The 13,642-nt window shown below is 52.0% G+C and overlaps 1 protein-coding gene across 2 annotated transcripts in view; it reads left to right on the forward strand.

Moving 5' to 3' along the window:
- LSP1 (lymphocyte specific protein 1) overlaps positions 1-13,642 on the forward strand; it is a 50,219-nt gene that overhangs the window by 13,980 nt on the left and 22,597 nt on the right. For both annotated transcript variants that reach the window (XM_052810896.1, XM_052810897.1), the window contains exon 2: positions 12,286-12,438. In XM_052810896.1, coding sequence (XP_052666856.1) covers positions 12,286-12,438 — 153 coding nt within the window. The remainder of the gene's footprint in view (positions 1-12,285; positions 12,439-13,642) is intronic.

The raw sequence follows: 13,642 nt of genomic DNA on the forward strand, positions 1-13,642 counted from the left end.
CTTGGCTCCCTTGTGCTCTCCGGTGCCTGCTGGTCTACAGCTGGGAGGTGGAAGATGTCAAGGTGGGGGTTATTTGGACAGGCATTTTCAATTCAATCTGGGATTTCCCTGGCTGGTAATGCAGCCTCTAAACCTCACCTCTTGAATAAGTTTCTGGCCTTGGAAGGGAAACTAGCTCCTACAGCCATCCAGTCCCTCCCGCCTTTTCCTGGGGCCCATTCTGGACCCAGGGGAGTCGGCAGAAAAGCTCCCACTGGTTGCACAGGCCCCTGGGGTAGAAAGCGGGCAGGAGGAGCTGACTCCTCTCTCTTCATCTCCTGTTTGGCCCATTGCACTCTTTCTCTGGTCTCAGCCTAGAGCGACTGGGATCTCGGTTACACATCCCTGTTTCAGAACAGGGCTTGGTCAGGGGCTTGCGAGGGCTATGGAAACTTCTGCGTGGGTGTGCAGCAGGCAGGGATGGGTTCAGATTTGGAGCCAGCTGGTACTGAGGAGGGCCAGGAAATGAACTGGGGTGGGAATCACCTGCTCGCAGCTAGGCGGCAACTTATTTTGCAGGGTGGCAGATGGGGGGCAAGGGGAAGCACATGTGCCTCATACACAGAAAAGGGGTGTCTGAAGAGCTGTCCTTGGCGCAGCCCAAGCCAGGGGTGTTTTCCTGTCCTTAATTGTGTCTCCAAGTTCCTCCTGCTGTGGATAAGGGACTTTTGGTGCCCCAGAGACTCATAGGGGCTTTTACCAGAGAAACTCTGGGATGACATTTGTTCTGAGTGTGGTTATTACGTTTAATCTGGCTGAGGTTTGGCTTTGTGGCTGTGTTTTCCGGTCCTGCTTACAGATGAGGAGGGAGGTGGGGTGTGAAGATGTGTGAGGGATTTCGTCTATGGTTTACACCCAGATAACCCCACTAATGCTCACAGGAGTCAATAGGAGAATAGGCAGGATCTGCTCCATGCACAGCCCAGCCTTTTTAGTAGTTGTATTTTCTCCCAGAGCAGTTTCCCTCCTAAGCCCAGCCATAGATAGGGCTGGCTCTGCAAGGCCTGCTACCTCAGGTGCAGGCACAAGCTCCTTCAGTCAGTGAATGGCTTGAGGCTCCTGGCTTGAAGATATATTGCTGTCGAGATTGCTGTGCTCTGCTTTTATCTGTCCCAAGGTGACTGCAGGCAGAGCAGTTACACTGCATAGGTCCTAGGCTTTTCTGATGTGCCGGAGTGCATCAGTGACCTGGAGCACAAGAGTGAAAAGGGCTGCTCAGAGCCATATTCATGAGCACCAGGGATTTTGGTGTGATGCCAGGGTTTACCTGGCCGCTCCTGCTGCAGAGCATCAGCAGGGATAACTAGGGAATTACCTTCTCTGAGCATTGCTCAGCCAAAGGAGCTGCTTGCCAGGCTGTCCTACAGCTGGGTTAAGGGATCCTGAGCTGAAACCAGTGTAAAAGTTTTGTGGATTTTGGGTTGAAGAGCTGAGTCCCAGTGCTTAAGCATCCAGCCTTGTGCTTGAGACAAAACCCCAGTATTTCAAAGTGGCCTATGCCTACGTGCAGAGCAGGAGCACCTGGCTGTGATCCCCCAAACATCAGTCCCAGGAGCCAAATTTGCAAGAAATGGCTTTTTCACCGACCGTGCTGACAGGTTTAGTGCACGCTGTGCTTCAGGGTGGGTTGCTGTGCTGGAGAGCAGTAGGCCATGTTGGAGGCACAGCAGGCTGAAGCGCCGAGTCAGCACTCTGGGAAACATCCTTCACCTCTTCCCAGCCTGGAGGTGGGTTGGAAAAATTACCCCTCCTTGTTCCTCACTGGCTTTGCGGAAGGTGCAGGCAGGAGCGTGCCATTTACATCTGAAAGGTTGGAGGCTGAAAAGAGCCCTGGGTTATGCCTGGCGACACAGAGCATGAGTGGCTGAGTAATTACCTGGGAAAGGCATGGGGAAGAATGGGCAATGGCAGGGTTATCTACCTCCCCTTCTTTGCCCTGTGTGCCCAGGCACTCCCCTCCTCGGGCATAGTCTCTCTATTGGGATAACCCTAGGGAAAGATTTCTCCCTTTGTAGCACGTAAACAGCGGTGATCCCTCACACGCCTGCAAGACTTTGTATTTTTTAAAGTCCTCTCCAAATGCGAGTTGCTTTATCTTGTTATCGCATTCTATTTTTCCTTATCCTTCTAATGAATTCCTATAAATAAGATAGGGATCCAGTGCCTGTCATGTTGATTCATTCAGTTCGTTATCTGCTCCTGCTGGAATTTTACTCTCCCTCTATTTATCGAGCCTCGAGTGTTTCACAAAAGAATATGGCTGTTTAATTAACCTACAAATCAGCCTCTCTGTATATCAGCTGTGCCGCTCCTCGAAACTGGATTATCGGGCCTCTTGGTTGACACCGCTCCCACTAAGTGCTGCGGTGGCTTGCTGCAGTTGCACCCCCATAGCTGGGCTGTCGGTGCCTGGCTGGGGTGTGCAGCCGTGGGGTGAAGAGTGCGTACAGATGGATGTGCGTTCGAAGCACTACTCTTCTCATCTCAGCTGGTTTGGCTTTTGTCCAGCATGTGGGTGAATCTCGGGTGTCATTAGGAAGTGAGCTGCGATCTGTTCTTGGGGGGGGAAGGATAGTTTTCTTGCACACTGCTTGTATGCTTCCTAGCACAATGGAGGACCTGGCCCAGAAGAGGGGCTCCAAAGCATGGCTGCTGCACAGGCAACAAATAAATGAGTGTCTATAATTACATGTCTTTGCAATGCCATAGAGTCTGAAGTGCAAATAATGCTGTGGGGAAGGGGGACTGAATCTTGAGGATGAAAAAGCTCGGGGAAGAAAATGAGTCAGAAAATTAGGTTGGGTGATAAACCTAATTATTTCCTCTGTAGGGTGGGACTTTTGTGTCTATCTTCTGTGGAGTCATTAACATGGGAAGACAAACTGTGAGATCTGAAATCATGCTTGCATGCCCCTGTGTTTTGGCCCGCCATACATGATGAGACGCTTTCTGCCTCTAGCCGATGCCAGCACTCATGGTCCTGGTGCTGGCAAGGCAGCTGCATGGCCCCTTCTTTCTCCCTGCAACGAGCTGCTGCGTTGTTGAGCAATGCCCTGGTGATGCTCAGAGTCCCCCAGCGTTAGGGGTAGCTTTAAAATTCCCTGAATTCCTTGAATTTTGGTGTATGTCTTGAGTATAAGATTTAGTTTGATGGGGATGCAGGGGCTTTGCCCACCTCTGCGGGATGCCTTCCTTTCAGCCTGCATGCGGTGTTTCCTGGAGCTCGCCAGGATGTGTCTCAGCAGGGAGGATGCTACTCCAATATTTCTGTCTTGACCTCCTGAGCGCTGAGCTGGGAACAAGGAGCTTGAAGTGCTTGGAAGGGCTGGACGGTGCTTCGAAGGGGGAGAACATTTTTTTGGGAGGTGGTTGATGCCAGGACATGGTCTGGGCATGGTTTGTTGCCTGGAAGGTAGCTGCTGCCTCCGGGGGTTATTGCAGCATCTCTTTACTCCACGTCCCTGGTTTGTGGATAGGTAGGGGGAGGGAGGAAAGCTTCCCGTGAAGAAGTGGGGCAGCTCTTTAGGGGGAGACGGGAAAAATGAACGTGCAGAAATGAGCCAGTAGCAGAGCTGCTGCGTGGGGAGAGGAGGGAGGGATGGTGGCATGGGGTTGGTGGGGGACACAGCGCCTTCATCAGTGCAATTCATACTTTGCAATGCTGCCTCAACATTTCACGAGGAGTCTATCGTCCCTGCAGGGCTTACCCACCATGGTGCTCCCGTTCTGGAATCCTCCCTATTTTGATGTTTTTATTAGTGGGCTTTTTTTTTTTTTTTTTTGTTCCTCTGCATCCCACCGCCAGGGCCAGGGCAGAGCTGATGGGCACCTTTGTGACCCCCACAAGTGGAGGGTGGATGGGAAGAGAGAGATGATCAGATGCTGCTGGTGGGGAGGAGAGGCCAGGAGAGCCCTTTGGGCTAGACTGATCGCCTGGTGCCGGTGGGGCATGCCCAGGAGCGATGTCATCGCATTTTGCAAGCCAGGAAGGACCTGGGGCTTTGCAGCCCAGCTGAGCCATGGGGCGGGGTGGGGGTAAGGGGCCAAGCCAATGCATGGCAGGTGCCCCCTCCCTGGGTGCCTTGTGGGATGCCCACCCTCTGCTTTCACTCCAAGGAGGGCAGCTCATCCTTCTCTCTCCAGTTGCAGCAGCTCATCCATCCCCTCTGAGAACCCTGTGGACCCATTCCCAGATTTCTCCAGCCCTGGGGCTTGTTTCTTCAGGAGCACTCCACCTACCATTGACTTTTGCCAGAAGCCAGCTGACGGTCTTTTTTGCTTTAAGCCTCGCTTGTCTCAGACTTCTACCTGCTCTCAAGCCATTGGATATTTAGGGCCTGAGCTTGAGCCCGTGGAAATTTTGGGGAGCAGTAGTGAGCCTCTGAGCCCCTCAGGGCTGCAGCTGCAGGTTATCTGCATCCTCTGGTGGGTGGAGAAGGATCACCACGTGTATCTGAGCGTGGTTCAGCTGGAAAGGGCACTGGATGGGGATGCTGAGGTCTGAGGCTTTGCAGCTGGGTTGGTGTGTAAGAACAAATTTTCAGCTTCCAGACTTTTTTTCCTTCTCCCACCCTTTGTATGACTTAATTCTTTCAATGGAGAACGCCAAAACAGGCACCAAACTTCAGCAGCGCCATCCCTCAGCTCTGTGGCGGGCAGAGAGACAGAGGGCAACCGGGGCTGCCAGGTGCCTCTGTACCACGGCAAGAGGCTGGTATGGCCATGCCCTTAAGCACAGGAGTTGCAATCAGTATTTGGGGCAAAGACTGTTTTTTCTCATGAAGACTCACTGCCTTAGCGCAGCAGGGACCGAGGGCTTGCTGCTGACTCTGGTTCCTGTTGCAGTGCAACTTATCAGCAATGGGCATAAACGAATAGAGACTCAACTCTCCCAGGGAGCGGAGCAGCGCATTCCCACGGCCTCCCTGCTGCCTCCTGCCAGTGCTCGGGTAGCCAACTACCTCCTGCTGCCAGGGTCTGCAGGAGCTGGGGGGGACCGCATCACCCCAAGGGCTGCAAAATGAAGGACTCGCAGCCTAGCCAGCAGTGCTGTAAAGGCAGCATACCTGCTATGAATCTTACCCCTGCTTCAAGCCAGGATTAAAAGTAAGGCTATCGCTTGCCTCCTTAGGCTCAGACTTGTTTTCTAGCATGAGTGTATCAAGAAGGATGCTGGCTGACTGTAGCCAAGACACGGAGGCTATGGAGGCTTGCTTCCCTCTCAGAGGGGGGAAAAATAAACTACAAAAGCTGGGTAAGGCAATCTGAACCTCTCTGACAAGTCTATTTTCTCCTCTGGCGTGCTTCTTCCTTGCAAAAACAGAGCTCAGACTTCTTGCTCTTTAGAAAAAACTGATTTCTTGAACCTTAGGACTGAGATGGAGAGACCGTGAGAAAGGGCTGTGGTTTGAGGTCCTATGCAGCACTGATTTCTCACACCTACTGAATACCGTGGAGCACTGGGAGGGCTTGAACTCCAGGCCTTTCCTCCCCCCCGCCAAATTCCTGACCGGTGATGTTAATACATTACCGCACCAGCCTATCTGTGTGCTAAGCACCCATGGTCCTGGGGGTGCAATCCATCATCTTGTAAAGGATTCAGTGGGATTCTGTCTGCTATGATTAAAACCAATAATAATAAAAAGAAACAGTCTTTCCCATCGGCTGCTTTGTGCCTCTACAAGTGAGCTGTGCGTCACCAACGGCATCTGGAAGTGTGGGCCATGCCCTGTGCCTTTCTGGAGCTGCTGTCCTGTGAGAGGCAGGAGGGGACAGATGAGTCTCGTGATGAAGGACCAGCCCTGCCTGCACACCTCCTCCGAGGTCTACTCCTGCCATTCACCACCAGCTTTCTCAAATGTCTCTCGTTTTGCTTGTGGAAGTGGTAAATTACCAGCTTGGGGCTTTCCCTGCCCGTCATGCCACAGTGACAGGTCAATCTTTGCAGGGAATTTAATTAAGGCTAAACCAGGCAGAGTTTTATACCTGGCACGTGTGGCTGCATGGCTGCACATCTGCACATCCTTCTTTGAACAGAAGTGGGATGTGCTTTTGTGGAGAAAACCCAAGATTCATTTAAAAAAAGAAGAGTTACTTTTGTTTTTAAGGGGGAGATAGGTCTTTGCCATGCTGCATGTGGTTTTTCTTCCATTTCTGCTTGATGAAAGTTTGGGCCGTATCATATTCTATTCAGACGCCTTGGTGTGTCCTTATCACCCCATGCATGATGCCTTTCCACACCCCCCAGCTCCAGTGGGTCAGCGGGTACAGGCTCTGCGCCTGCCCCTGGGTGTGAAGTGGCTCTATCCTGCTGTTCGCATCTTGAAGGCGAGCCGTGATTTATAGGAGAAAAGGGGAGACGTGGCTGAGACTGCACAGCTATGGGTGGGGTGGGGAAGCTTGGTATGAGAAAAAGGTTGAGGGTGAAGCATATATATGCATTTTTTTCCTTGCCCCCCCCGCCCCCCTCTTGTTCAAACTCTGTAGCCTGGACTCTGAATGGAGCAATGCAGCTGAGGAATTACATGAATGTATGGGAGGGAGAGGCTTGTGCAGCATCTCTGGCTGCCTTTGACTGACAAGCTGATCTTTCAGAGCTAGGATAACCATCTCCCTCGAGACTAGGCTGAAATAAACTCCAGGCTGTGACATAATAGTTTTTGATTTTATTTCTTTTCCCAGTCTCCCTGTATCGTACCGCTATCCATACCCCCTTCCTTATCCAATGGGATGATTACCTGGCTGTAGTCTTTGCTATAAAGCCATATTACTCCTAAGCCACAGAAACCCATCCTTCAAGAAGCGTTAACTGTTGCTTGTTCTCTGACTCAGCGATGGCTGTACCGTAGATGCTTTGCCAGCCCGTGTCCCCTGGTAGCAGGGAGCACAGCTGTGGTCACTGGTATTCAGCAGCGGCCTCTTGGCAGAGTATTAATGAGGGGTTGGGATGCCAGCTGGACCTCCGCTCCATACCCTATGTCTTCCTAGCTTCGTGGTGACCTTAGACAAGCCCTTGGGCTTAGGGACAGGTTTCTGAAGGTGTCTTGATAGGTGGAGGTAAACCTGTGTCTTAGAGGGATCTTTGGAAAGGGCTGAGATGCTGAACTCGGATGCCTAACACTGGTGCTTGTGGTGTGAGGCATCCCCTGGGACACTGCTTTGAGCCAGGGCATATGTGATTTGCCTGGATGGAGAGAAACCGAGCCATGGCAGCATGACCGTGTGTTGCATGCAAATGTCCTCAGCCATGACTTCTGCGGTGGCCTGACCCCAGTTGTCCCGAATGACGTGAGTGGAGGTGTTATCTGGGTATTTCAGCATACTGTCACACAGATCCATTATATGCTGTTTATACGAGATTAATAAGTGATTAATTTGTTGGCGGAAGGTCAAGTGGGTAAGGGAGATGCTCCATTGTAGCCTTTTGAAGGTGTCCTCTTCCATTTCATGTGACAGGGTGAGCCGCACATCTCCATACCCCTGCCAATCATGTCTGGGCCCTTTATAAACTGGTGATAAATGCAATATGAAATAAAGCCTGGCAGCTCTGCTTGGCAGCAGACTGAACTTGTTGACAGTCCTAGGCCATATTCTGCACCGATATTGTATCTGGCACTGTGACAAGGCAATGGAGGCTGCAATGGATTACGTGAGAAGGTGAAAGTTCCTTGCATAGGTTTCTGGCATCTCCCTTTCCCCTAACCTCAACAGAGAGGCCAATGGGATGGCTGCTGAGGGATGCAGGGTCACCCTTCCCAGTTCTTCTCTAGTTCATGCAGCCCCATCTCTTGTGGGTGGTATTTTCAGCAGTGGTAGACGCTGTTGCTTTCGCAGGTGATGGGGCAATATATCCTCTGGGAAACAGCAGCCGTCATGCCAGGGGTTGCACATGGCTCCTCCTAAACCTTGTTCCCAAAACCTCTTCCCTCGTGAACCCTGGCTCTGCAGAGGCAGCCTGCCCAACAGAGGCAGCAACCAAAGTCAACACTGTCCTGGCCCAGTACCCTGGCGAGCTCAGGAGACAGGAATGTCCAATGTGCTGGTAGAGGGTTCCTGGGTTTTTCTGGCGCAGGTCTGCAAAGCCGAAAGCCTCTGGGAGGCATTTCATTTTCCTTTCTGGAATTAGCTTTAGTGCTGAACGTTGGATTTGGGCCAGCAAAGCTTCCTTTGAGCCATTGGCCGTGCAAATGACTCCTTGAGTCTGCAGCGTTTCCCTTAAACACAGCTCATCTGGTGCCAGAAATTTCCCTCGCCTGAATATTATAATCTCCTCAAGTGCCGGTGAGGAATTGCCCAAAGGAAACGTGACCTTTCCAGCAAAGCTGGCTTGTCTGGAGCGGGCATTCGTGGCCATGTGGAACAGTGCAACCAGAGCGCGGGTGCTTGTATTGTTCTGCAGGAGGAGGTGTTTTGTAGGGCAAATGGGAATAAAACCTCTCCCTTGGCTGGGGGTCTGGAGAGGGGTGAAGTCAAGAGCTGGATGTGAAATGGGCAGCCAGCCCCAGTCAGAGCAGAAGTCTGAGCATCCCAGACACTTGGCAAGCTGTGACTCCGTGGCCAAAGCTGAACCAAGGTGCATTCCGCCTGTCCTTAGACCTGCCAGATCTCCTCACCTCCTCAGGAAGAGAGAAGCCCCTTCCACAAAGAGTGTCTTGCCCCAAACTAAGACCTCCAAAAGCTGTTGGCAGAGATGTAGGGACTGCATAAGAGAAAAGATAAGGCCCTGTAATGAGGTCTTGGTGGATCAAGCCTTGCCACAGCTCCTGGCTGCTGGGGCAACAAAGTGGTCTCTCTACCCTTCCTCCCTCCCTTCTCCAGTCCCCCTAATGTTTACGTGAGGGGGGGAATTTCCTTTCACCTCACATGAAAATCCCTCTATATAGGCAGGTGACTGGATGCAGGATTGTAGCACGCTGTAGCTCATCTTGCAAGTCTTCAAGCTTCAAGTCTTGCTTTCCATTTCCCCATCCTGTGTTGGGTGAAATGAAGTTGGAGAGCTCTCAGTCCCACCAGCAGCTATGAGCCTGCTTCTTCCCAAAATTTCCCCAGCTTGGGACCGACCTGGGAAAGTGCTGGCTAGAGGTGAAGGCAGGGGTACGTGGTATCAGCCCAATCCTGAAGTGCTGGGTAATTATTTCTAGAAATGGGAAAGGTGGTTGTGCAATACCACTGTGGGCTGAGCACGTTGAGTTACCACATGTGATTGTGAGCAATTAGAGCAAACGGGAGACCACGGCCCCTTCTTAGAAAACGGAACCTTTTGGAAATTAAATCTTTCCACCTTTTTGCTTTGAAAGGCAATTTAACAGCTGACCCCCTCCTCACACTTGGGCTTGTCCAAATTGGAATGGCACATTCTGTCTGCAGTCCAACAAACCCCTATAGCTGACCGAAATGCAAGGGCTTTGGCAAGGTTTAGTTTCTCATTTGTTTGGGGTTTTTTTTGTTTGTTTTTCACTGAAGACAAATATTTGTGTGCTAGGTCAGTCAAAAAGGAATCGTCCTTTTTCCTCTGCTTGTCGGTGTGACTACTGAACCTCAAAGCGTCACTTATTAAACCTTGCTCTGCTGCCAGCCTGTTTGAGCGTGAGAGAGAGCTCTGAATCCGCTAATAAACTGGTTTTAGGTGTTTGCTGGAGGGTGCTGATATTTCTGAACCCAGGGTGAGTGGGGGCTTGCTCTATCAGCTTATTGCTGAGAAGAGCAGGCAGGGAGCTCCCAGCTCCCCACCATGATGCTCAGTGTGTCTGAGCCGCATCCCAGCACGGCGGCGGGCAACTCAGAGGCAGGTTTGCTCTGTGGTAAAGGGAGCTGGGAAAGATGTTTCCCTGCTTTTGCAGAAAAATCCTTCTCCCCAAAACGGTCGCCCTCGGCTCTGTCCTCAGCCTGTTCAGGGTATGCAGGGACAGAATAGCGAGCCGGTGAGGTCATGGGGAGAGAGTTAGTCACATCCAACTGGGAAAGGGAGAGGGCTGCCAACCAATGTTGCTCTCACACCATGGAAAGCTCGCATGGTTCAGAGGGGACAGGAGCCAGGGGTTGGTGCAGCGCTGCCTCTGCAGCGGTTTCCCAAGGAGCTGGAGGAAGGGTTGGAGGAAATAAACTGAAATCTAATTTGTTCTGGCATAAACATGGACCTTGCTTCTTGTAACTGGGGCGATATGGGTGAGAGGGGGTTAAGAGCTTTTCCAAATCGGAGACTATCTGGAGCTGTCACACGAGGGAGGGAGGTCATGGCAGAGTTTAATGAATGACTTCATTTATATATTAAAAAAACCCCAACACAACAACATGGTGGCTTCCTGCCAGGCCCACAGACAAGGGTTTCTATGGGAACCTGCGGGAAAACAATAAATAGGAGTGTGGGATGAGTAGGGAAGGGAGGAGGGGAGCCCGGATTTCGGTCTGGGTCTGCTTTTTTCCCCATGGAGAGCAAGGTGGCAAGGGGCAATGAGAGGGGAGAAGGGGAAAGAGTGGCTGAATTTGCTGCTTGCAAAAAGACCCCACCCAAAATAAGGCAGGCAGTAATTACACTGTGGCAAAGCAGTCTCTTGGCCTAGTCCTGGGATGTGCTTCATTCCCTGCTCCCCCGTGGGCTCAGCAGGGATGGGGGACCTGTCTCCATCTGGCTCTGCATCCTGGCTCTGCTGCCTCAGGGGAGGTGGGTGTTCGGGTGGGCAGGGATGCAGGGTGACCCCCAGCCAGGGTGGTGGTGGGACCACTCCGCAAAGGGATGCTAATGGGGCTAAGCTCGGCAGTCCTGCCAGGACTGCTGAGTAAAATAGGCTCCAAGTGAGTTTCCCCTGGAAAGTTGACAAGGTTCATAGTGTAATTAGAAAAGCCAAATTTTTCTTTAACAAAATGTCTCCATTAATCCCAACTTTTTTTTTTTTTTTCTTTCCTTTGCTGTGAGGGGGGGACATCTGTCGCGACCCTCAAATGAAAACAGCATCTTGGTGAGGCCCTCTCATATGGTTCATAGTCCAGGCTGTGGGCAAAGCTGGGCAGGCTGGCAGAGTGGCACTTCTGGGGTCAGCTGAAACCTGCCCCTTGTTCACTCAAACTGGGCTGAGACAAGTCTCAACTAAGGCATTTTTGTTTTCTTTCTTTCTTTTCCTTTCCACAAGCTCTTTGCCCCAGTCAGAACTGATACTACACCTTATCTCCTACTGATCAGGTTCATCTTATGGGGACTGCAGTCCTCAGGGTGTGCCCGAAGGTGTGGGAGGCGCAGGTCGAGCTGGGTCCTGCTGCTCACAGGAGAACGCCTTCCCAACACCCATGTGCGTGCCTTGCACAAGAGCATTTCTGTAAACACCAGGGGAAACAGCCTTCATGGTCTGTTTCGGACCTGGCCGAGCCAAGCATCTGCCCCAGCATCAGCCCCGGGTACCACGAGTTAGACCTGCCCTGCTCCAGCTGCCATCGCAGGCCCTTTGGGTGAGCGGTGACCATGCTGTGGCGGCGTGTCCCTTTCTGCCTGCATCCCAGCTGGTGCCACCAGCGGTGGAGCGGGAGCCGATCCTGTGTGGGGACCAGCATTATCGCCGGAGGAGGAATATGGCAGCTGCCTTATCACTTCCTTGGGGATGTGAGAGGCCGTTCTGCTGACAGAGGTGTTATTATCCGCTGGCTGAGATGTCTGGGAGAAGCCAGGGCAGGTTTTTCTTCTCTGCAGGGGAGGAAGGAAGCTGGGCAGGACAGAGTGGGACACAGCCGCTGCCCTCCACCACTGTTCCTTCTGCTCCTGGTCAGGCAGGAATGGCTCAACTGCTTAAGAAAACTGACCCCCAGGGTGCAGATCTTGCCCTCCCTGGGCCAAAGCTTGAGGTGGGGGTGTGGGATTTCTTGCAGCACTCCAAGACCCTTTACAAACCCCTCCTGGGGTGCAAAGCTGCTTTGCAGGGAACGGTGCTTCTCAGTGGGCTTCCAGCCCACAGGAAGGTGGCTGGTCTGGGAGGAGGGGGATACGCACCACATCTTCCTCAGGGTTGGGAAAGGCTCTCCTGCACCCCTCTCCCAGTCCGTGTCCCCCACCTTTTCCTTGCACATCAGTCGGTCCTGCTGCAGAGCCATGCTGATGGAGGCAGGCATGCCACTTCGAGGAGCGCTGCTCATGGTGGGAGCGCTCCTCTGCAGGAGCCCCCTGCTTGCCGGGGGGAGCCCAGGCACCTCGGGGGATTATTGCCAGGTTTCACAGGCACTGCCCAACGGCGTTAAGGATGGATTTTCCCTCTGGCTTGGCAGGCTGACAGCGCAGTGGAGCGTGGAAGATGAGGAGGAGGCGGCAAGAGAGCGGCGGCGGCGGGAGCGGGAGAAGCAGTTGAGGTCCCAGGCAGAAGAGGGCTTGAACAGCACTGTCTCCTGCTCAGAGAGCGTGGGTCCGGCACAGGAAAACCAGTAAGAAATACCCATGGATAAATCCTTCAGTGACACACTCTCTCCTTGCAGCAAAACCCTCCTACATCCACAGAGTGGGTGTCTCTGTTGTTCGGGGTGGTCTGGGGAGATGGGGAAGTTCCCTAATAGGTTTGGGTTGGGGCATTTAGCCCAGATTAACAAATAGTGTGTTTCTAGCTTGGGCAGAAAAAGCCAGAATCCCTGCTTTGCTCTTTTTTTTTTGGCTGGGGGCTGGGTGTTCTACTGCCCTGAGAGTTTAAACTAGGACAGCTTGGGTAAGACTGAGCTCAGGCAGGGAGTCCCCATCACCAGGGAATTCAGTGCCGGGTTAAATTTCAGCTTGTGAATCATCCTACGCTGAAACTGATGGAAGTTCCTGATACGTGCGAAGACAGACACGTGCCTGAGGATGTGATGCACAATCCTGGGCAGATCATGGTGCTGGCGGCCAAGCAAGTGATCACCTCTCCTGGCTGGACTCCTCGCTCTTCCCTTGGAGGATGCTGCCCCGGCAGTGGGGAGCATGGAGCAGCTCCTGAGTTGGTGCAGTTCACAGCTCCAAGGGTTAAAGTTTAACTTGATGCTTTAATGGAGCAGGTCCTAAATGGAAGTAGCTCAGGAGGCATTTATGGAGAATCTGAGCTATCTGCTGTCAGTGAGGAAACCCCTGGAGAAGAGACAGGGTGACTAGTCACATCCCCAGCATTCCACCACAGCATCCCACCGCAGCCTCCCTGTGTCCACGGCACAGCAGCCCAGGTGCAGTGCGGCACTGAGGCTGGCACAAAAACCAGCCTGCACTCTGAGTTGCCAAACTCTGTCTTAAAGACCCCGGTCTTCCCACTATTCATGTGTTCAACTTATTTCTAAATATATTAAACACAATGGAAAAGTGGCAGCAGGATTTGGGATTTTGGTCAGAGAGAAGCAGCAGCTTCATTTTACTGGAAAACAGCAAAAGCTGTTTATAAAAATCTATTACTTTCAAAATTATTCAGGACTTTTTTTTTTTTTTTTTGTCTAAAAGTGTTGCAAAGAAGCTTCAGAATTTTTTGTAGAAATACACCCAGTGATATTCTGCAGACAGAACCACTGCAGTCTGCCCTAAAAGCAAACAGAACCTCTAGAAAGTAATAATAATCATTAGCTTTTCCAAACCCCTCTTCACACAGGGGCTGGAAAGTAATTTGTAAAGGTCTTTAAA

This window comes from Harpia harpyja, chromosome 16 (assembly GCF_026419915.1).
Source record: "Harpia harpyja isolate bHarHar1 chromosome 16, bHarHar1 primary haplotype, whole genome shotgun sequence".
NCBI classification, from domain to species: domain Eukaryota; kingdom Metazoa; phylum Chordata; class Aves; order Accipitriformes; family Accipitridae; genus Harpia; species Harpia harpyja.